The 23,757-nt window shown below is 38.3% G+C and overlaps 1 protein-coding gene across 4 annotated transcripts in view; it reads left to right on the top strand.

Annotated features, from left to right (window-relative positions):
• The window catches only part of EML4 (EMAP like 4), a 161,572-nt gene that overhangs the window by 128,353 nt on the left and 9,462 nt on the right, over window positions 1-23,757 (top strand). For all 4 annotated transcript variants that reach the window (XM_015112233.3, XM_015112232.3, XM_015112231.3 and 1 more), the window contains 7 exons: window positions 99-234; window positions 5,223-5,374; window positions 7,106-7,231; window positions 7,317-7,448; window positions 8,490-8,557; window positions 20,592-20,680; window positions 22,083-22,180. In XM_015112233.3, the coding sequence (XP_014967719.1) occupies window positions 99-234; window positions 5,223-5,374; window positions 7,106-7,231; window positions 7,317-7,448; window positions 8,490-8,557; window positions 20,592-20,680; window positions 22,083-22,180 (801 nt within the window). The remainder of the gene's footprint in view (window positions 1-98; window positions 235-5,222; window positions 5,375-7,105; window positions 7,232-7,316; window positions 7,449-8,489; window positions 8,558-20,591; window positions 20,681-22,082; window positions 22,181-23,757) is intronic.

Genomic DNA, 23,757 nt, shown 5'->3' with positions numbered 1-23,757 from the left:
GCATTAAGTATATAAATCTTTAATTTTTTAAATTGTTGAGTAAGCATCAAGTCGTCATGGCAAAAAGAAAATTGAAAATTTTCATTGTTTCCTTGTAGAAATATGAAAAGCCAAAATTTGTGCAGTGTTTAGCATTCTTGGGGAATGGAGATGTTCTTACTGGAGACTCAGGTGGAGTCATGCTTATATGGAGCAAAACTACTGTAGAGCCCACACCTGGGAAAGGACCTAAAGGTACAGTATTCTTATATTAAACTCACTTCTTAAAATTCTCACATAGTGCTCTTTCAGTCCCATCTATTAGACCAGGAGAGAAAGAGCTGCAGTGTAACAATATGAGCAAGTCACAAACATACCTTTTGTTTTCACCTTCTTCATAATCTTTTTTAATGAAATTATTTATCCAGTTATTTATTGAGCTTATATAATCCACATTTGACTACACTGAACCATTCCCTTTAGGAAATTAATAATTAGAAAGAAATGATATATGTTAGTTTAAAAAGTATAGAGGCTCACTCTCCCTTGAGCTGGTTCTGGGTTATCTGTTAGGGCAGAATGCATGGCCATGTGATAAAATGGGAGAGGGGAGAAAAAAGGAATAAACTCATAAACTAGCTGTTTGAAAACTATTTGTCAAACATTAAGGAAATAACTTTCATCTTAACTTTGGGTGTCAATGTAGGAGCAAAAGTTGAATAGTCTTGATGAAAGCACTATTTTCACCAAAATGTGGAATTTAAATTTCATGTTACTATTTTCTTACGACTGCACAGAGTTTTGTACTGTATTTTTTAGGACATATATTCAAATGCTCCTTGACTTCTGGATGGCATTATATCCTGATAAATCTGTCATAATGTCAAAAAATAATAAATTGAACCAACATAAGTCAGGGACCATCTGTTACTAAATTAATGTTTGAATTAAATGTTTTTCAAATCCATTCACCTGAATTTCTAAGCTCAGCTGTTGAATTGAATTAGACATATTAAGAAGTTTAAAACAGTGAGCCTTAAATTGTATTACCGTTGACCCTGATCACAATCATTGGCTATATATTCTTAGCCTCTTTCATTCAGTTTAGATTCAAAATTTACATACGAGAAGAATGGCAGTGGGTTGAGGGTTCTTAAAAAAGAGAGTTACAATGAAAGTATATTAACTACCTTTCCTGTTTATTTCTCTTCTTTTTTTCTCATTTTTCTTTCCTGGGCACATTTACTTAGTATCAGAAATGCCAGGAACAGCATAGTATATTAAAACAGTGACTTTTAAATTGTTCACGAATCTCCAACACTGAGCAGAATTTGGGTATAAATACACCCTTTTGTTAGTGTTAATGTTTGTGTTCAGGTTGGGGACAGGAAGAAGAGGTTCAGAGGTTTTTATTTTGGTCTTTGAAAAATTTGTGGCTTAGCCTTTCTACATATGCACAAACAGGAAACAGGAAATCCAATCTTGTAAATTGCTGGGCACATGAAATGGCCTGTCTTGTACTTTGCCACATGACTTAACCCTATTATGGGTTAAGTTGCTAAGAATTTGAGGTTTTCAGTTGGCTGGGGAGGATTTGGTGAGCGCAGTGAAATAAATGGAAGTCCAGACCAGAATAAGTGCCCAGAGTTTCCATATTTTAATTCTTGCTCCCAGATTTCAGTAGGTCCAATTTACATATTCCCAACTATGACATTTCTGCACTTGTGGCAGTCTTACCAACCAAAATTTGAGTGTACTGTGACATCATGTCTGATTAAAGGACATTTTTAAATGGCAGAAGTGTAATTTCACAACTAATCCTTTTACTTTTGTAAATAGGAGACAAACCAAAACTGTATTTTATGTCTTAAAAGTGCTGTTATATTTTTTTTCTTGTTTCCAAACCATTTATTCCTAATAAATTAATGGGAATCTTCAAATAATTAGTATTTTCTATTTCTTAAGTAGGTATGAGGTCTTTGTTATTTGTTTCTTACACATATGAAATAGACTGAAATTGTTCTTATGCAAAATAATTTGTAATCTTTTAAGTGGGTAAGTGGAAGTTGAGGGTATCTACAGAACCATTAAAATGTTCACTATTCTTAAGTCTTGCAAAGGAGCTAAGAAACACTGCCATTTTATGTGTTCTCCAAATAATCAAATTGGCCCAGTTGCTAAGAATACAACATAAATTTCAAAGTCTCCCTAATATTTGATTATTTAAACAGGCACAGAAAGCCTTCCAAACGTCTTTATTTGGCAGGCAGTGTAAACTTTTATGGAAGCTTTGTTTCTGTTAGAGATGAGAAGGGCGAGATTTGTGATTAAGTTTGGATAGACTTGACCATATGAGTAAGCCTGAAGGCAGAGTAGGTTTTTTAAATTCAAGGGTAATTATTTTGCTTGGCAGGGATTTCAGACATTATTTGGCAACTGGAATATCAGAAATACAGGCCCATAAGAAAGATATCTTTGGCTATAAATTTGTTTTATAGGTAAATATTATATAAAGGAAACTGATAATTTGTTTAAATTGGAATCACTGAATTTTTTAAGCTAAATTGATACTAGGTCCACCTCAGGAAATAACTTTCCTGGAGTGAGAAGGACTCACTGACTTGATCACTATATAGAGTATTTTTATTTCTGATGAAGCATTTTTTTCTTCATATTTATTTTTTATTTTCTAGTTTTCCATCATTCTGGGAGGATTTTAAGTGTTTAACAAGGTTTTTGTCATGTTTCGAAATATGGACAGTGGACTTAAGAATAGAAAAACTTTATTTTCTTACATTTTAATGGAGAACTATGAAACTCCCACACCTCTGCTTTTTGTGTTTTCTTATATGATGCCTTCAGGCTACTGTTGTTAGTTTGACCATGCATAGGGAAATAAGCCTAAAATTTGCTTTTCTCTATTTTTAATGTCCAAATAAAGCCAGTAGTACTCTCAGAAAATTCACATCTCTCAGGTGTCCTCACTCTCATGGTCACATCAGAACAGAGATAGATACTTGTCTGCCTATTCCACTGAACACAATTGTGTTGTTCAATTTTAAGGTATTTTTAGATGAGAAATGTTGGTGTAAGTGGAGACAGTTGACCTGAACAGCACATTTGTTGGAGTTCTACTTCCACCTCTGCTGAATTAGGCAAGCTGTCCTCCGAATCAAGCAGGCCCTTTCCTGTCTCCCTGCTGTATATACCCATCTGTTAAGTATTTGTACCACTCATCCTCACACTGAGAGAATTTTTTTTAGGATACCAAAGCCTTAGAAATTTTAGTTAATTTGTTAAATATAATAGCAGCTCAAATAGTAAAAAAGAACAGTCTCAGTAACAGCTTTGAGATATAATTCACATACCATGAAATCTACTCTATTGAAGTATCCCTTCAAAGTTCAGTGGTTTTTAGTATATTTACAAGGTTGTACAGCCATTACCACTATCTAACCTAAGGACATTTTCCTCACCCCCCAAAAAAAACCTGTACCTGTTAGTAGTCACTTTCCATTTCTCCCTCCCCTCAGCCCCTAGGTAACCACCAATCTCCTTTAGGTCTGTATAGATTTACTTGTTCGGGACATTTCATATAAATGGAGTCATACAATGTGTGGTCTTTTATGACTTGCTTCTTTCACTTAGTTGTTTTTGTTTTGGTTTGGTTTGTTTGTTTGTTTGGTTTTTGAGACGGAGTTTCACTCTTGTTGCCCAGGCTGAAGTGCAGTGGTGCAATTTCGGCTCACTGAACCTCAGCCTCCCAGGTTCAAGCGATTCTCCTGCCTCAGCCTCCCAAGTAACTGGAGTTATAGGCATGTGCCATCATGCCTGGCTAATTTTGTATTTTTAGTAGAGATGGGATTTTGCTGTGTTGGCCAGGTTGGTTTCAAACCCCTGACCTCAGGTGATCCACCCCGCTCAACCTCCCCGAGTGCTGAGATTACAGGTATGAGCCACGGCGCCCAGCCTTCACTTCTCATTATGTTTTTAAGGTTCATCCATGTGGTGGTAGCATGTATCAATACCTCATTCCTTTTTATGGCTGAGTGATACCACATTGTATAGTATATCTATATCTAAATATAGATATACTATGTTTTTAAAATCCATTCATCAGTTGAGGAACAGTTTTAGAAAATGAATAGTTGTTAAACCTGAATTTTTTCAAGAGGACTAAGGGCTATTTATTGACTTAATTTAGCCATATTTCAATAAGGCTGTAACTTCCCATTTTGAACCTGGTAACTAATTCTGTCGGACATCATCTTCCAAAAAGCTTCACTCTTGCTCTGCTAGCCTATCTAGCTAAAGAGCTTCTCTGAGGAAGACATTTATGAATACCAAAGAAAAAGGTATGAGTACTATCATCTTATCCTCACCCTTAAAAGGGGGCAAAATATAATTTAAAAACCACATGTGTTTTGCCTAAAATACCTTATATGTACCCCATTGGTCACTCCCTGGGTACTTAACAACGTGTGCTATGGGTATACAAGAAAACTGGGCTGTCATTTAGCCATCACATTGGTACAGCTGAATTAATTTTTAAAATACTGAAATTATTCTCTGCTAGTAGGTCAAAAGCCACTGCTACAGGTATCCACTGCCTACCTTTGTCCCAGTAACTTCCATAGTGCTCCTGTATCTCAGCAATAAAGGGGAGTATTCCTTGGCACAGCAGAAGGCCTCTGTGTTAACAGTGGTTGTACAATGTTAAACATTGTGACTGTTACCTCAGAAGGAAACAAAGATGTTTTTGCAAAGTTAAAGGAACATCATGGTGGGAGACTTGAGTCTAGTCACAGCTTTGTTATTAGCTAACTATGTGGTATCCCCTAAGCTGCTCCTGTACCTCTTATGTCTTGAGCTCTAAAATCAGAAGAGTAATACCTACTCTGTCTACCATACAAGATGATTATGAGAGATAGTAAAGTTCGGAAACCTATGCTATATCCCCTTTTGTCTGTGGAATTATCACTACTTTAGCTTTGGTTTTTTTGGAGGAAAATATTTTGAAATATTTTCAGAGTAAATAAATATTGACATAAATGCAGAAGATTATATTATGCCTTAAGCTTTACTACCTGCTTTGCACAGACTTGCTGAAAGTAGGTTTTTGATTGAGTCATATAGAACATTCTGATTGTTAACTCTAGTTCTACTGAAGTTTTCTTCCAAATAGACACTAAAATCTGGTGAAAAGTATTATCACTAGTGTTTTTATTTTTCCCTCATATTAGGTGTATATCAAATCAGCAAACAAATCAAAGCTCATGATGGCAGTGTGTTCACACTTTGTCAGATGAGAAATGGGATGTTATTAACTGGAGGAGGGAAAGACAGAAAAATAATTCTGTGGGATCACGATCTGAATCCTGAAAGAGAAATAGAGGTAAGGATGGAAACGGAATATAAAAATATTAAATACTCTAAACTCAGGTATTTTGTCCCACATTAAGATAACTACACTTTTCTGGCAAACTTATTAAATTCTTATAATTTCGTTTCCTTCCCTCAAGAAAGGAGTTTGCTGTTGCCTTTAAGATAACTTTTTTCAAAAAAAACTAAAGACCATTAAACAAAATAATTTGAAAGAATATTTTTAAAGATTAGGCAGAATAATTTGCCTGTTAAAACCAGAGCAAATGTCACAAAGTTTAATTTTTCTTCTCTTTTTTGGTGACTTATATTTTGGATTTATGCTTAGTGTTTTTTTTTTCTACATGTAACATTCTTTCCAGAGAAAATCTTCTGGAAAATCCTCTTAAAAAGAGGATTCTGATAGTACTGCTCTTGGATTTTATTTCCAAGAAGATGGATAGTAAAGAGTTGCTTAATCACAACCTTCAGTTCATACTGAAAATGCAACTTCCATCACTATTTTCTTCACCGATAACTCATATCCTTTGTTATTAAAAGCTATACAGTCTAGTTCACTCCTTCCTTTCCCATTTCTAACATAAATTTGAATTACTCTTAGAATTCAGTTATTTGTATTTATAGGAGTAATTTTAGATCCCACTTTGTAAAGTGGGATTTATAATTTCATTATTTCAAAATCATTCTTTGAGATTATTATTAAATGTATTAACACAGCGTTCACTGAGATTGTTCCATGTATTGCATTAAACGAAACTGCTCTCCCAAGGAGTCCTATTATTATAATACTTTACAATATATTGTTTTTTAATTTACAAAGAAATTCCACATTACATTTTTTTAATTGACACATTGTAATTGAACATATTTATGGGATACAATCTGATGTTTTGATACAGATCTGCTGTATAGTAATCCAGTCAGGGTAGTTATTATATCTGTTGCCTCATGCATTTGTCATTTTTTTGTGGTGAGAATATTTTTATATTTTGATCCGTACAACAATCAAGAGTAGGTAGGGCATGTATTATTATCCTCATATTACAGAAAATGTTTCTTAGGCTAAGTAACTTACCCAAAGTAATGTAACTAATATAACTAATAAGTAACAAAACCCAACCACATTCTTCATGTGATCTAATAGAACTTACTTCATTTTTCTTTCTTTTTTTTTTTTTTTTTTTTCCCTGAGACAGAGTCTTGCTCTGTCGCCCAGGCTGGAATACAGCGGCCCAATGTTGGCTAACTGTAACCTCTGCCTCCGGGTTCAAGCAATTCTCCTGCCTCAGCCTCCTGAGTAGCTGGGATTATAGGCGCCTGCCACCACACTTGGCTAATTTTTGTATTTTTAGTAGAAATGGGGTTTCACCATGTTGGCCAGACTGGTCCCAAACTCCTGACCTCAGATGATCCACCTGCCTTGGCCTCCAAATGTGCTGGGATTATAGGTGTGAGCCACCATGCCCAGCCTTTTTTCCCTATTCTTAACCCTTAACTCCTAAAATCATGTAAAATACATGTTTAAAATTAATTGAAGCAAAGAGTGTTGATAATTATTATAACTTCAGTATAATAAAATGTAATTATCTGGACAAATAAATTATTAGTAGTACAAGATTACCATGTTCAAATTTGGGCTTTTGTCATAATTACCTCATAATTGCTTATAGCTATAAATGCAGGCTTCGAGTAGTAATTAATGCATGTTAGTATGTATATGGTGACTTTACACTTTTTTTTCTAGGTTCCTGATCAGTATGGCACAATCAGAGCTGTAGCAGAAGGAAAGGCAGATCAATTTTTAGTAGGCACATCACGAAACTTTATTTTACGGGGAGCATTTAATGATGGCTTCCAAATAGAAGTACAGGTAAGCTGTGTGATACTAACCATTAACTGAGTATTTTTTATTATGTTCTTTGGTTTTTATAGCAATGAGTGTCTTTCATTTTCAGGGTCATACAGATGAGCTTTGGGGTCTTGCTACACATCCCTTCAAAGATTTGCTCTTGACATGTGCTCAGGACAGGCAGGTGTGCCTGTGGAACTCAATGGAACACAGGCTGGAATGGACCAGGCTGGTAGATGTAAGTGAAGCAAGATGTGATTATTAACCTCCCCACAGAAACTCCTCACACTGAAAGTTGAGAGCAGCAGAGTAAAAAGGACTAAGTGTTGATTCAAACCAATGTAAACATATGATTTAGTAAAAGAGGGTGGAGATAAGAGGGTAGTGTTTAGTCTTAAAGTGTGAACATGAACCGATTTTAAAGAAGTAAGTTAGGCCGGGCATGGTGGCTCACGCCTGTAATCCTAGCACTTTGGGAGGCCAAGGCGGGCGGATCACGAGGTCAGGAGATCGAGACCATCCTGCCTAACACGGTGAAACCCCGTCTCTACTAAAAATACAAAAAATTAGCCGGGCGTGGTGGCGGGCGCCTGTAGTCCCAGCTACTCGGGAGGCTGAGGCAGGAGAATGGCGTGAACCTGGGAGGTGGAGCTTGCAGTGAGCCAAGATCACGCTCACTGCACTCCAGCCTGGCCAACAGAGCGAGACTCCGTCTCAAAAAATAAAAAATAAATAAGAAGTTAGCAGCGTAAAAGCTCAGTTTGTCCATCAGCTTCAGTGGTAAAATCATAAAGATTTCACATATCTATATAGCATTAATTATTGTGGAAATATTTGTGCCTCGGGTGGCGTTGCAGTTGGATTCAGTAAGTGCTACTCACTAACAGGCTGTACTGTCTTCTTTCTGAGTGGTCTCTTACTGTATTTTCTCTCTACCCAACCCAGACATCCACCTTCTCTAGCCCAAAAGGTGGATACAGGTTCTTTGTGGATGCTAAAGAACTGTACCAGTGTTTGTTGTTGTTATCCTTATTATTGTTCCACTCCCTAGCCACAAGCTGGTTGTCCCTTTCCCTCACCACTCTGCCAGCATATCCCCTTCATGCTCTGAAATTCTTTTTCCTCTGATAGCCGCGTGTTATTTCTCATTAGCTACAAAGTTGATGGAAATTTTATGTTTATATGAAACAGGTTATTTTCAGATGTTTTTGCCACTATCCCCATAGATCTAGGGAGACTTTCTCATGTACTCCCCAACAGCTGTCTGTCTCTTTTCTAGGAACCAGGACACTGTGCAGATTTTCATCCAAGTGGCACAGTGGTGGCCATAGGAACGCACTCAGGCAGGTAGGGTCTTTAAGTGAGCTGAGTAACCTGAAGTGGTGGGATGTTTAAATGCTTAATCAGGAATGTCCTCGATCTGATCTGGAGAATTAATCTCTTAAGTGGCACACTAATATACTTGTTGTTCTTATCTGTTATGTATATTCATACAATTCAGTTATTTATTGGGCACCTGCCTATTGCTACATGCTATTGTATGTATTCAGAATACAACAGAAAACAAAACAAAAATTCCTGCCCTGTGAAGCCCACATTTTAGTGTGTATGGGACAGAAAATAAAAAATAAGGCCTGATGCAGCCAGACACGGTGGCTCATACTTGTAATCCCAGCACTTTGGGAGGCCAAGGTAGGCAGATCACCTGAGGTCAGGAGTTCGAAACCAGCCTGGCCAATGTGGCAAAACCCCATCTCTACTAAAAATACAAAAATTAGCCAGGTGTGGTGGCGCACACCTGTAATCCCAGCTACTTGGGAGGCTAAGGCAGGAGAATCAGTTGAACCTGGGAGACAGAGGTTGCAGTGAGCCGAGATTGCGCCACTGCACTCCAGCCTGGGCAACAGAGCAAGGCTCCATCTCAAAAAAATAAAAATAAAAAAAACGAAGGCCAGTTGTAGTAGCCCACGCCAGTAATTCCAGTGCTTTGGGAGGCTGAGGCAGGAAGATTGCTTGAGGCCAGGAGTTTCAGACCAGCCTGAATGAGACCCCATCTCTACAAAATATAAAACATAAAAATAATAAACATCATAACGAATTATATTAGAAAATGTTAAGAACCATGTGAGGATAGGGAAAATGTTGGGAGATTAAGAAGGAGTGCAGTTGCAAAATGATAGAGGGGTCATTATGGGCTTCATTGAAAAGGAGTTAGCAGATTTGACTTTGCTTTGTGAAATTAGAAGAATCAGAAAATTTCTCTCCTCATTTTCTTTTATGCAGGGGAAGGATTTGAAGCTGATGTAACACAATTGAGCATTTATAAGTTGTTTGTGCTATACCTTTTGCCATCCTGTCTTATTTTAAATGCTATGCAGATATATAATAAAGATACATTTTCTAAAATAATTTAAGACCTGTCTTGCAGACCTTGCGTAGTACCTTTCTAAGGTTAACATGTTGATGATTTATGTATCTTTAATTGACTCATCTTTATTGCCTCTGCTAGTAAGTAGTCCTCCTCACATTTTTAAGGAGGCAAAGAAAAACATGAAGTCAATTTTCCCAAAATTAAACTCATTAAAAAATGTGGAATGCTGATTTTTAATGGGGTGAGACTATTGTGAACATACTTATGTAAATATTTTTGTTTATATATAAGACTTAAATACTTTAAACCAACTAATTCATTTAATTCTAAAACTAAATTTAGTCATTTAGAGGGGATTTTTTTTGGTAGCAATTTTTCCTTCTGGCTGTTAGATACAAATTAAAACCTGAAATGTGAAAACACTCCAATTTCTTCTTACATATAGTGCTGCAGAATCTTTCAGTATAATGGAAAAACAGGTCTTTAAAGATAATTGAATTATGAATGTGCAACTAGAGATGCTATTGAGTGAAATCATTGAAATTTAGAACTAGGCTGCTGGAGAGAGCAATTGGTGATACTTTGCAAATGTAGAAGGCTAGCTCAGATCTTCCCCAAAACACATTAGTAATAGATCATTATGAGGTTTAAAAGCACTTAGACTTGGACAGTTGTCCATTTGGACCGAATTTGGTCCATTGTCTTTGAGAAAGACACATGACAGGTCACTGTAGGATTTGGAGGAAATTATTTTCTTCAACCAAAAAAAATTGTTGTTAAGCACGTAGTAAACCATCTGAGGTGTAGTGCTGATCTAGTTTTCAGAAAACCACAAAGAAATTCACTTCAAATCTTTATTTTATCACACATGCTAAAGTCCTTGAAATAATAAAAGTAAGAGATATCATTTATTCAGTGTCTGATGACCTTGTGCTAAAATCTTTTTTTTTTTTTTTTGAGATGGAGTCTCACTCTGTCACCCAAGCTGGAGTGCAGTGACGCAATCTCGGCTCATTGCAAGCTCCGCCTCCCAGGTTCACACCATTCTCCTGCCTCAGCCTCCAAAGTAGCTGGGACTACAGGCGCCCACCACCACACCCGGCTAATTTTTTTTTTTTTTGTATTTTTAGTAGAGACGTGTTACTCTCTACTAAAGTTTCACTGTATTAGCCAGGATGGTCTCAATCTGACCTCGTGATCCACCCGCCTCGGCCTCCCAAAGTGCTAGGATTACAGGCATGAGCCACGGTGCCCAGCCGCTAAATTCTTTTTATCTGTTACTCCTAATCTTCACAAGAATGTAACAAAGTGTTTATTAATATCATGATTGCACAGACAGGAAACCAAGACCCATAGAGTGCTGTTACTTGTGATTGAGCTCAGGTGCTGCATGGTTCCAAAGCCTGTCCTTTCCTCTAATCCAACAATACTCTTTGAGATATTTATAGCATTTCTTAGAAATATTGTTAGGAAGGTTTATCTTTGACAGTTAAATCACTGATTGACACTTTTAAAGCATACTATGTATACAAGGGAGTCAAACACTAAATGGGCGATTGTAAGGCTAGCGGGGTTTGAATCATGAAGATAAACTGCTTGGTTGAAGAAAACACTGTGTTTACAAATGTACATACACAGCCCCAATTTGTAAGGGAAAATTGTTCTGAAAAACTCACTGGAATTACTTTCGAACATTTACATAGCTGTGAAGTCATCATTGACAAGCTTAAAATGGAAAGTCACTCAATTTTAGTGACTTAAACTAAAGTTAAGCCAATTGGTTTCTCTTGGAGTTGTAAGTAGAAAACACTTTATAACTGAGAGTGATGCGATAACTAAATTGAAAGGGCTGGCAGTCCATTTGGAGATTTTTTTTTTTTTTTTTTTTTTTTTTTTTTGAGACGGAGTCTCACGCTGTCGCCCAGGCTGGAGTGCAGTGGCGCGATCTCGGCTCACTGCAAGCTCCGCCTCCTGGGTTCCCGCCATTCTCCTGCCTCAGCCTCCTGAGTAGCTGGGACTACAGGCGCCCGCCACCGCGCCCGGCTAATTTTTTGTATTTTTAGTAGAGACGGGGTTTCACTGTGGTCTCGATCTCCTGACCTTGTGATCCGCCCGCCTCGGCCTCCCAAAGTGCTGGGATTACAGGCTTGAGCCACCGCGCCCGGCCTCATTTGGAGATTGATTAGAATCTAGGGGAGATGTAGTTGTCAGTGTTCATTCTGTATGTAACTCCTGTCTTTGGTTTCACATCTGGTTAGGTTCTGTTGGTCCTTGGGAAACTTTCTCGTTTGTTTTTATTTTTGCCTTGGATCTGTGAATACCTGACTGTATTGTCTGAAGTGGAAAAATCTTAATGTAGCCATTCTATTATTATCACTGACCCTAAGCCTGAAAAAACTCACACCTAGGGTTAGGAAATTTTTATTTTATTTTATGTATTTATTTTTATTTTTATTTATTTATTTAGAGACAGTTTCCCTCTTTCTCCCAGCCTGGAGTGCAATGGCGTGATCTCAGCTCACTGTAACCTCTGCCTCCCAGGCTCAAGTGATTCTCTAGCCTCAGCCTCCTAAGTAGCTGGGATTACAGGTGCCCACCACCATACCCAGCTAATTTTTATATTTTTAGTAGAGACAGGGTTTCGCCATGTTGGCCAGGCTGGTCTCGAACCCCTGGCCTCAAGTGATCACCTTGCCTGGGCCTCCCAAAGTAGTGGGATTACAGGCATGAGCCACCATACCCAGCCAAGGACATTTTTCTAGTAGAATGCAACACATGTCCAAGTTGTGCATGATCAAAAAAAAGTGACTAGTAAAAAAAATGTAATGATGTCTTCATGTCCAGATCTGGATATCTTCTACTTCATGTAACCAAAGAGTAAGCACAGTGTGAATAAAGCGTCAAATAAGTACAATTATCATTTTAAAATAATATATTATTAATGTAATTTTAAGAGAAAAAAATTAAACCTGTAACCTTAAGTGGACATACTACTTCCTTAACACATTAATGCTCCTGGGCACGGCGGCTCATGCCTGTAAACCCAGCACTTTGGGAGGAGGCCAAGGCAGGTGGATTGCTTGAGCCTAGGAGTTTGAAACCAGCCTGGGCAACATGGCAAAACCCTGTCTCTACAAAAAAAATTTTTTTAATTAACCAGGCATGGTGGTGTGTGCATCTGTAGTCCCTGCTACTCGGGAGGCTGAGGCAGGAGGATTGCTTGATCCCAGGAGGCAGAGGTTGCAGTGAACTAAGATCACACCATTGCACTCCAGTCTGGGCACTGTCTCAAAACAGAAAGCAGAAGTTAATGCTCACATAGAAAGGATTCTTTTTAACAGCTTTGTTGAGATATAATTCACATACCCCCCCAAAAAAGAAAGAAAAAATAATTCATATACTATAAAATTCACTGATTTAAGATATATAATTCAGTAAGTTCACAGGGTTGTGCAGCTGTCCTCACAGTCTAATTTCAGAACAATTTTTAACCCAGAAAGAAATCCTGTACCCATTAATAGTCATTCCCCATTACCCCACCCACCTCCCCCTTGCTCTAGGCAACTGACCCACTTTCTGTTTTTGTAGGTTGTCTGTTCTGGGCATTTTCTATAAATGGAATGAATCATATAACGTGTTTTGTGATTAGCTTCTTTCACTTAATGTTTTCAAGGTTTATCCGCGTTGAGTACTTCATACATAGCGTGTATTATGGCCAAATAACATTCCATTGTATGGATATACCACCTTCATCAATTGATGGACATAGGGGTTATTTCCACTTTTTGGCTGCTATGAATAATGCTGCTACATACATTCATACACGAGCTTTAGAGTGGATATATGTTTTCAGCTCTCTGGGATATAAAGGAGTAGAATTGTTGGGTTATGTGATAACTCCATGTTTAACATTTTAAGGCCAGGCACAGTGGCTCACACCTGTAATCCCCACACTTTGGGAGGCTGAAGCAGGAGGATCACTTGAGCCCAGGAGTTTGAGACCAGCCTGGGCAATATAGCAAGACCTTGCCTCTACAAAAAAAAAAATTAAAAAAAAATTAGCCAGGCATGGTGGTGCATGCCTGTGGTCCCAGCTACTCAAAAGCCTGAGGTGGGAGGATAATTTGAATCTGGGAGGTTGAGGCTATCATAGGGAGCTATGATGGCACCACTGCACTCCAGCCTAGATGACAGAGTGAGATCCTTTTTCAAAAACAAAACAACAGCAACAAAAAATTTTGTTTTGTTTTTTTAGGAACTACCAAACTTTTTCACAGCAGCCATTATTGGCTTATGATTCCACCAGCAATGTATGAGGGGTTTCAGTTTCTCCACATCTTTGCCAATACATATTATTATCTGTGTTTTGATTATAGCCATCTTAGTGGGTGTGAAGAGGTTTTTCATTATGATTCTTTGATGGCTAATGATGTTGAGCATTTCTTCAAGTACTTATTGGCCGCTTGTATATTCTCTTTAGAGAAATGTATGTTGAAATCCTGTGCCCATCTTTGAATTGGGTTGTCTATTCTTGTAAGAGTTTTTTATACATTCTGGATACAGTTCCTTGTAGATCTTTTTGAAATATTTTTTCTCATGCTGAGGGTGGTCTTTTCACTTTCTTGCTGCTGTTAGTAGCACCAGAGTTTTAAGTTTTGATGTAGTTTAGTTTATCTGTTCTTTCTCTTGTTTCTTGGGCATAAATATTTATTTCTATGTTATCTTCTAAGAGTTTTATAGTTGTAGCTCTTACCTTTAGGTCTCCAATTCGTCTTGAGTTAATCTTCATATATAGTATGGCCCAGTAGGTGTCCAACTTCATTCGTTTGTATGTGGATATTCAGTTACAGCACCATTTGTTGAAAAGACTTTTCTTTCTCCATTGAATAGTATTGGCACCATTTTTGAAAATAAATTGACCAAAGATGTATGAGATTTTCTCTGGACTTTGAATTCTGTTCCATTTATATATATATAAAAAAATCTGTGCTTAATGCCAGTACCATAGTTAGAATCATTGTGGGATTCTGTAAGGCCTAATGGATCTTCCACTTCCCTTTCCCTTTTCCCTTTTGCAGAGTCTTGCTCTGTTGCCCAAGATGGAGTGCAGTGGCACAATCTCAGCTCACTGCAGCCTCTGCCTCCTGGGTTCAGGCGATTCTTGTGCCTCAGCATGCCAGGTAGCTGGGACTACAGGTGTGGACCACCGTGCCTGGCTAATTTTTGTATTTCTAGTAGAGACAGGGTTTCACCATTTGGCCAAGCTGGTCTTGAACTCCTGAGACCTCAAGTGATCTGCTTGTCTCAGCCTCCCAAAGTGCTGGAATTACAGGCATGAGCCATCACACCCAGCCAGAAACTTGGTTCTAATGTATATACTCTAGACTAGAATAAGAATACAATGAAATAGTAAAAACTTAAATATTTGTTTATTTGGCCATCATAGTGGCTCAGGCCCAAGGCCCAGGCAGGAAGATCTCTTAAAGCCAGGAGTGAAATTTTTTTTAAAAAATGTTTTTTAATTTGTAGAAAATCCCCTTGGCTAGAGGATTTGTTGTTAGAGATGGAGCCTCTGAGCCAAAAAGTCTTTTCTGAAGGTAAAACATAGTGCTTGCAATGAAAAGGGGTGGGAACTCCAAAATTATGTATGGAAATTGTATACCTTTAATAACAAACATTGAATTACTACTAAAAATGATTTACCAAAAGTAGAAGAATTAGTGTCTGATAATGTATTAATAATTAAAGAAATAGAAAACTTAGGCACTGTTTGGTAGGGGTTTTCTGGTTTCTTTTTTGATAGTCACTATCTCTAACTAGGAAATGACTAAGAGTTTTTAGGTTTCTACACATTTTTACCAAAACAGACACTACAGGGTTTCATTACATTCTCAGGGAGTGTCCAAAGAGATAAAATTACATAGTTTTCCTAGGAAGATTAAACTGACTTTGAAACAATCTTAAAACAGTATCAGTTGGTGCTTCTCCAAAATAAAAATTGAGCTGGTGTGGTGCTCACACCTGTTATCCCAACACTTCGGGAGGCCAAGGTGAGAGGATTCTTGAGCCTCAGAGTTCGAGACCAGCAACATGGCAAAACCCCTCCTCTACAAAAAATGATAGCATGGTATGGTATGGTAGCACATGCTTTTGGTCCCAGCTACTCAGGAGGCTAAGGTGGGAGGATCACCTGAGAGCCTGGGAGGTTGAGGCTGCAGTAAACTGCACTCCAGCCTGGGCAACAGAGTGAGACCCTGTCTCAAAAAAAATAAATAGATAAAAGTAATAATTTTTAAATGCATGAGAGTGTCATAAAGTTTCCATAAACTCATTAAAAACTCACTTGATACAGAGCAGCTCTGTATCTTGTCATTTTGGTGTGTCAGTTCAGTCTGAACTAGGAAATTATTTTGTTCCCTTACTCTAAAAAGGCACTTGGCATCAGCTTTGGCATTTCTAGGCCCAGAGGAATTTCATAGGAATAGTCATAAAAATTGGTTAATGAATTACATTCTCAGAAGAAACATAACCTGTGGGTACTGTCAAGTTGTAATAAAGTGTATTTCTTCTGTGGTTTTTGTTTTTTATTTTATATTTTACTTTTAATGTTATTTTAAAATAAAATAGAGATGAGGTCTCACTACGTTGCCCAGTCTGGTTTTGAATTCCTGTGTTCAAGCGATCCTCCTGCCTCAGCCTCCCAAAGTGCTAGGATTACAGACATGAGGCACCATGCCCGGCCTTCCTGTGCACTTTTTGAAATGAAAATAATTGGAAACATGAAGCATATGGCTTCAAAGTGCCAGTTTTCCTGCTTATTGGCCTTTAAACTCAAGTATTCACATATGAAAGATATTTATCTTACCTGAGTAGATGACAAAATTAGGTTAGCTGCCTGGAAGTTTCAGCTCATAGCTCACAAATTACTAAAATTTATGAATATGTTTAGAGATTTCACTGATAAGTTATAAATCAAAAATAAAATTCTAAGGCCTCCCTACCATCTGACTGGACCCCTCGTCTCTGCCAGGGAATTCCAAAATTAATCTGAAAAACTGGTTCAGGCCATAATGGGAAGGGAAGGTCATGCTTTGTTATAACCTCTTAGAATTCAGGAAAAGCCAACCAACATTTAATATTAATACAGACTTTTAAGTCTGATAAGAAACATTTCTCTGTTTCTATTCTATTCTATTCCCTCTGAAATCTGCTACCTGAAGACTTTATCTGCATGATAAAACTTTGGTCTCCACAACCCCACATCATAACCCAGACAATTCCTTTCTACTGATAATAACCAATTGCCAAGAATTTTTTTTTTTTTTTTTTTAAGACGGAGTCTTGCTCTGTCGCCCAGGCTGGAGTGCAGTGGCACAATCTCGGCTCACTGCAACCTCCACCTCCCGGGTTCAAACGATTCTTCTGCCTCAGCCTCCCGAGTAGCTGGGACTACAGGCACCACCACACCTGGCTAATTTTTTGTATTTTTTTTACTAGAGACGGAGTTTCACCTTATTAGCCAGGATGGGCTCCATCTCCTGACCTCATGATCCACCCACCTCGGCCTCCCAAGGTGCTGAGATTACAGGCATGAGCCACTGCGCCTGGCCTGCCAGTCAGAAAGTATTTAAATCTACCTGTAACCTGGAAGCCCCCACCTACCTTCGAGTTGTTTTGCCTTCCCCGACTGAACCAATGTATATCGTCTTTTGTTTCTGTTTTCCCAGGCTGGAATGCAGTGGTGCCATCTCGGCTCACGGCAAGCTCTACCACCTGGGTTCACACCATTCTCCTGCCTCAGCCTCCCGAGTAGCTGCGACTACAGGCACCCGCCACCATACCCAGCTATTTTTTTGTATTCTTAGTAGAGACGGGGTTTCAGCGGGTTAGCCAGGATGGTCTTGATCTCCTGACCTCATGATCCACCTGCCTCAGCCTTCCTAAGTGCTGGGATTACAGGCATGAGCCACTGCACCTGGCTGCTGCTGCTTTTTTTTTATTATTATTATTGTTATTATTAAACAGAGTCTCGCTCTGTCGCCCAGGATAGAGCACAGTGGTGCAATCTCTGCTCGCTGCAGCCTCAGCCTCCCGGGTTCAAGCGATTCTCCTGCCTCAGCCTCCCGAGTAGCTGGGATTACAGACACCTGCCACCATGCCCAGCTAATTTTTGTATTTTTAGTAGAGACGGGATTTCACCATGTTGACCAGGCTGGTCTTGAACTCCCGACCTAGTGATCCACCTGCCTCGGCTTCCCAAAGTGCTGGGATTACAGACGTGAGCTACCACGCCTGGCCAAACCAGTGTATATCTTAACATGTATTTTATTGATGTCTCATGTCACCTTAAAATGTATAAAACTAGGCTGTGCCTCAACCACCTTGGGCACATGTTCTGTGAGGGCCCTCTCACCATGGGCCGTGGTCACTCATATTTGGCTCAGAATAAATCTCTTCAAATATTTTACAGAGTTTGGCTCTTTGTTGACAAGGTAAAAAATTGGGATCTTTTAGTCTTCAATTCTACCTTGAATACACTAAGCCACGTTAAACAATATCACTAAGCTTAAAAAAAAAAAAATCCTTCAAGCCCTTTTCTCTCTCCTGAATATTTCTTTTAATTTAAGAGGGAAATGGTCCCTTTCCCAGATACTAGTTACAATGCTTCAAAATGAAAAGCGACTTATCAGCCAGGTGCAGTGGCTCATGCCTGTAATCCCACCACATTGGGAAGCCAAGGCAAGTGGATCACCTGAGGTCAGGAGTTCGAGATCAGGAGTTTGAGACGAGCCTGGTCAATATGGCGAAACCCTGTCTCTACTAAAAATTCAAAAAATTATCGGTGCATAGTGGGGCATGCCTGTAGTCCCAGCTACTTGGGAAGCTAAGACACGAGAATCACTTGAACCCGGAGGTGGAGGCGGAGGTTGCAGTGAGCCAAGATAGCGCCACTCCACTCCAGTCTGGGTGACAGAGTGAGACTCCATCTCAAAAAAAAAAAAAAAAAAGCTGTCATCATGATTATTTTTATTGGCTGATATTAGTGGTGGAATTTTTTCCATCTGAATAAAAATGAAACGACTCAGAAGGTAGGAGCAGGTAAAAAATAAAGATTAAAAATAAAAACTTGCCGGGCACAGTAGCTCACGCCTATAATCCCAGCACTTTGGGAGGCTGAGGTGGGCACATCACCTGAGGTCAGGAGTTTGAGACCAGCCTGGCCAACATGGTAAAACTCCGTCTCTACTAAAAATACAAAAATTAGCTGGGTGTGGTGGCGCCCACCTGTAATCCCAGCTATTCGGGACAGTGAGGCATGAGAATCGCTTGAACCCAGGAGGCGGAGGTTGCAGTGAGTCAAGATCGTGCCACTGCACTGCAGGCTGGGGACGAAAGCAAGCCTCCGTCTCAGAAAAAAAAAAACTTGCTGCTTTTTTTGCCCTGTTCAGTTCATGAATGAATTTTTAGTAACTTGTAAGCTATGGGTTGAAACTTTTAGGCAGCTAACCTAATTTGTAAATTCTGTCATCTACTCAGGTAAGAGAAATAGAATTTATATGTGAATACTTGAGTTTAAAGGCCAATAAGTAGTGATTGTTTTTCTAGTCTTGTCCTGTTCGTTCCATCCCATCCATTTTCTTCCTGCACACTGCACTACTATTAAATACCTCTTGCTAAAATTTGGCTTTTAACATGTTCAAGACTTACTTTTAATTTATTTGTTCACTTACTCATTCTGAAGATATTTAGTGCCTACTCTAATCTGGGCAGTGCTCAACTCTGAATTCTTCCAACCAGCTGTGCATGCTGCCATCCTCTCCCTTATGCAGCCTTAAGTTTGCCTGCCCACGGTTCCCATCTTTGCTTTATATTCCTGGTTTCACCATACTCTTCTGAAGTACCCATCCTTTCCTTCAAATACTTTTAGGAAAAAGGTCTAATAATAGAGATTTATAACATCATTGGATTTAAGTCATTGTTTTACCTCTCAAGAGGCATTTGCATTTTGACTTTTCCTATAAATGTGAATGAAAAAATATCTCTTTCAAAGAATTTAGAGCTTCCCTGTGCAAGTGTTGGAGGTCTCAGGGAGGAGAGTGCTCCCTACTGGTTCTTTTGAATCACACCAAATGAATGACTTGCTACTGTTCCCTCCCACCTTCATATTGTCCATGGTTTTTCCCACCTCCCTAGCTATACAGCTCCTGTTCCTCCGGCCTAAAATGTCTGACATTCCCTCAGTGTTCAGCTCAACCCACATCTTACATCTTCCCTAAGGATGTTTTTCTGTTTGCTATCATTCATTTTCCTCCTATGAGTTCCTCTATTATATTGAGTCACCATCACTGAGGTTGGCATTTCTTCATTCTTTGTTTCAATTGACTCATTTCCTTTCTCCCAACTTAGTGTCTTCTTCAAGAACACTGATCCTGTATTTCTGTTTTATATTTAAACAGTGCCTAGCAAAGAGACAGGAATGGCAGTCAATGAATACCCAAATAGAAATGAGAATATGCCTAGGCCCATATATATTTATGTATGTTTTATCTAGCAGCATTTTGCTAAATGAATTTATCCTTCATCAGAAGAAGAAAACATGTCATACTTAAGGACCATTATTAAAAATTCTTAAAATTAAAAAAATAGATCTGTCTGGGCACAGTGGCACATGCCTGTAATCTCATTAGTTTGGGAGGCTGAGGTGGGAGTTTAAGGCCAGCCTGGATAACACAGTAAGACCCCATCTCTAAACAAAAAAGAAATTAAAAATTAGCCAGTTATGGTGGCATGCACCTGTAGTCCCAGCAACTCAGGAGGCTGAGGCGTGGGAGGATGGTGTGAGCCCGGAAGTTCAAGGCCGTTGTGGTGAGCTAGGATCACTCCATGCACACCAGCCTTATGACAAAGCAAGACTCTGTCTCAAAAAAAAAAAAAAAAAAAAAGAAAACAACTTTTTTTTTCTATAAATGCTAATATCTGAAGAAAATTTTGGTTTTTACTTCTTAACAGGTGGTTTGTTCTGGATGCAGAAACCAGAGATCTAGTTTCTATCCACACAGACGGGAATGAACAGCTCTCTGTGATGCGCTACTCAATAGGTAGGCAAATTTACTCCCACCTCCCAAGCCTGGCATTCACAGCACTTCACTGCAGTTGCATACTTTTACTTCTGATAAGGCTAACTACTTTTTTCTCTCGTTAGAGTTGTTAAGTATTAAATCTGTTTCCCCCAACATTAAATTAAATTCTGCTGCCAGAAACTGCAAAAGATCTGCTAAAGTTAAACAACATTCTGAATCATCAAATTTAAAATGGACTACTACAGCTGCATTTGCAATTGAAAGCAGAATGAAGTGCAGTCAAATCCCCTTTCTCCGGAACTACGCATACTTTAGAATTTTCAATAGGTATTAGGCTAAATGTCACATCTGGTTAGCAACCTTTTCTTTATTTATAAGAGAATGTAAAAGAAATTACAGAGAAATTAAAATACACAAATTGTATAGGCCCTTCAAGTCCTTTAGAATCTAGTGCATTGTTTTGGTTACATAGTAATGATAGGTTTGTTAATTAAATGCTCGGTTTGTTAATTAAATGCTCTGTAAGAATTTGATATATTCCTTTAGCCTACTTGAGAGTAATTATTTGTATTTTATTCACAATATTAAGTTTCTATGATAATACCCCAATTACCTTTTCCTGTTATTAATGTGGCTTTGATTCACACTATTCTTCCCTGGAGTTAGTCTGACATTTTCTTTATTTGAAAATATACGCCAATAGTTGTTGCATTAGCACAGGATCCAGAGAATCTTTTTGATTCCTGCTCAGTTGTTTCAAAGGAATCACAGAGTAGTATTCTTTAAATTGAACAAGGAAGGAAAAGTATGTACTTTATGAGCCTGAGAAGAGTCCTTTTGAAGCACAAAAATTTTAACATTTTTCTGGGGTTTGTTTTGTTATGTTTTTAGTGTTGTAGTAGCAAATAACCACTGCAAATATAGCTCTCGAACTCCAGAGATGACATGGACTTTATTGACCATTTGTTACGTGCTTAGCGCTGTGGTGGGTACAGGGAAGGACACCACAAAAGAAAGGAACATGGTCTCTTCCCAAGAGCACCTGCTCTGTAATTGGACAGATCATATATGCTAGCTGAACTAAGCAGCTGTCCGCTCAGCCTGCCATGTAAACCCTGTACCCTTCCACCCAAGAAGGCAGAATAACCTCTCTCGAGCTGTTTTTTAACTAGAAGATGAGGCCTAGAGTCCAAGGCCTGTAAGCATCTCCAAGAAGGGATTGTGTATTAGACTGGATGACCATTTATTTTTCAAATGTATTTAGTGGATAGGATTCATTCATCAGTTGCCAAATAACAGTTAAATTGATGAGATTTAACAGCATTTGTAAAATTTGTCATTTAGGGTAGATCCAGTAAAATAACAGTAAATAAATTTAGCAGTGTATTTCTCTAGTCAACACTGGCCTATTTCATTCTAGATGGTACCTTCCTGGCTGTAGGATCTCATGACAACTTTATTTACCTCTATGTAGTCTCTGAAAATGGAAGAAAATATAGCAGATATGGAAGGTGCACTGTAAGTAGTGAAGTAAAACAAGTTGTAAAATTATTGGGAAATTTTACTTCTGTTAAAAACAAATGTTTACATCGATGTATGTGTTGTTTCCTGTCATTAGCTGCTTTAATCTCTGTCTTCGAAAACTGGGACTGGTAATACCTGACAGCAGAACATTAGCGTTCCCTGTGTGCTCTAAAAAGACATCTCCTTTTGATGGGGGTGTAATATTTGTCACTCTTTGACTAGTTTTAAGACAGTTTCTTAAAGCTATTTCCATAGGAAACCTTTAGAATAACACTTTTTGAAAACTGAATGAGTCAGAAATAAAAGAACATCTCATGTTTAATCTTAACTCCTATGATTCTGTCCCCTTCAACACCCTACAACATTATGTATCACTTCTCTTCCACTAAAAATAAAAGAATGTACATGGATATTTGTCTGCATTTAAGAGAGTTAACAGAAGGATGTTTCCTGTAATTTGTTGCCCACTTCTGCCTTCATTGGGCTGAAAGAATTAGACATAGCATGTTTCTAAATAAAAAACCTGATAAAGATATGTTTTCTACAAACTAGCCTCTAAATTTGATATGATCTTTAGATTTTCACCATATTTATGGGATTAATAAAATAGTTCTAGTTCATGTGAAATTTTCCACGTATCACAGAACTATCAATGGTTGGGAATAAGCAGATAGACTGATGAAACAAAAGCATCCAGAAACAGATTTATGTTTTTGTGGAAGTTTACTAAGTAATAAAAGGGGTATTTCAAATTAGTAGAGAAAGAATAGACTTCTCTACCTGTATTTTCCAATATGGCAATTACTAGCCACAACTTGCTGTTCATACCATTAAATGCAATGAGAGTGCAGCAACATTTCAATTACTTAGAAACCACAGGGGATTAGTTGCTACTGCATTGGACTGCACTGATACAGATATTTTTTTGTCACTGCGGAAAGTTCGACTGAACAGCATAACTCTAGATGGACAAAAGCTAGGTCCTAAATCGAGACCTTGGTTGCTTAGTTGGTTGTTTTTTAACTCCCCAGGTAATCTTAAACCAGTTGCAAACCACTGATTCAGGTGATAATCATCATGCAGTTGACAAAGATTTAACTCACGTATTTCTGAATTTTTTCTTCATAGCCATATTCTTTCACTTTGTCACTTGGGATTATTTTTGTGGTAACGCCATATGGCTACTTAATGACAATAATGAAAGGGCCAGCTTAGACTACTTGTTTGTCTTCAAGGAGATATACTAGAATTTGCTCTTGTGTTTGTGCCCATGGAGTAAAGTTTGAGGCTGTTTTTCTAAGCTGTGCATATACTTTGCATTAGCCTGTGAGTTGGGTAGAGGAAGGACACTGAGGTGATTTGTGGGGAGGGTAACATAGACCCCAGCAGCTGCATTTCATCTTTTCTTTGCTTATTTATTGGAATCGATGCCAGGCAGAAAATACTCTCTTTTCTAAATATGAGTTAATAACTTTCCTAAGATCTTTTCTAAATTTGGGGACTTCTCCTACTCAAGACTCCTTTTGAGAATACTTTTATGTTGATTTACCTTCTGAAAATAATCTGTGTCC

Source organism: Macaca mulatta, chromosome 13 (genome assembly GCF_049350105.2).
Source record: "Macaca mulatta isolate MMU2019108-1 chromosome 13, T2T-MMU8v2.0, whole genome shotgun sequence".
NCBI classification, from domain to species: Eukaryota; Metazoa; Chordata; class Mammalia; order Primates; family Cercopithecidae; genus Macaca; species Macaca mulatta.
The sequence above is the reverse complement of the archived record's forward strand: the minus strand, read 5'-3'. Positions and strand labels throughout refer to the sequence as shown.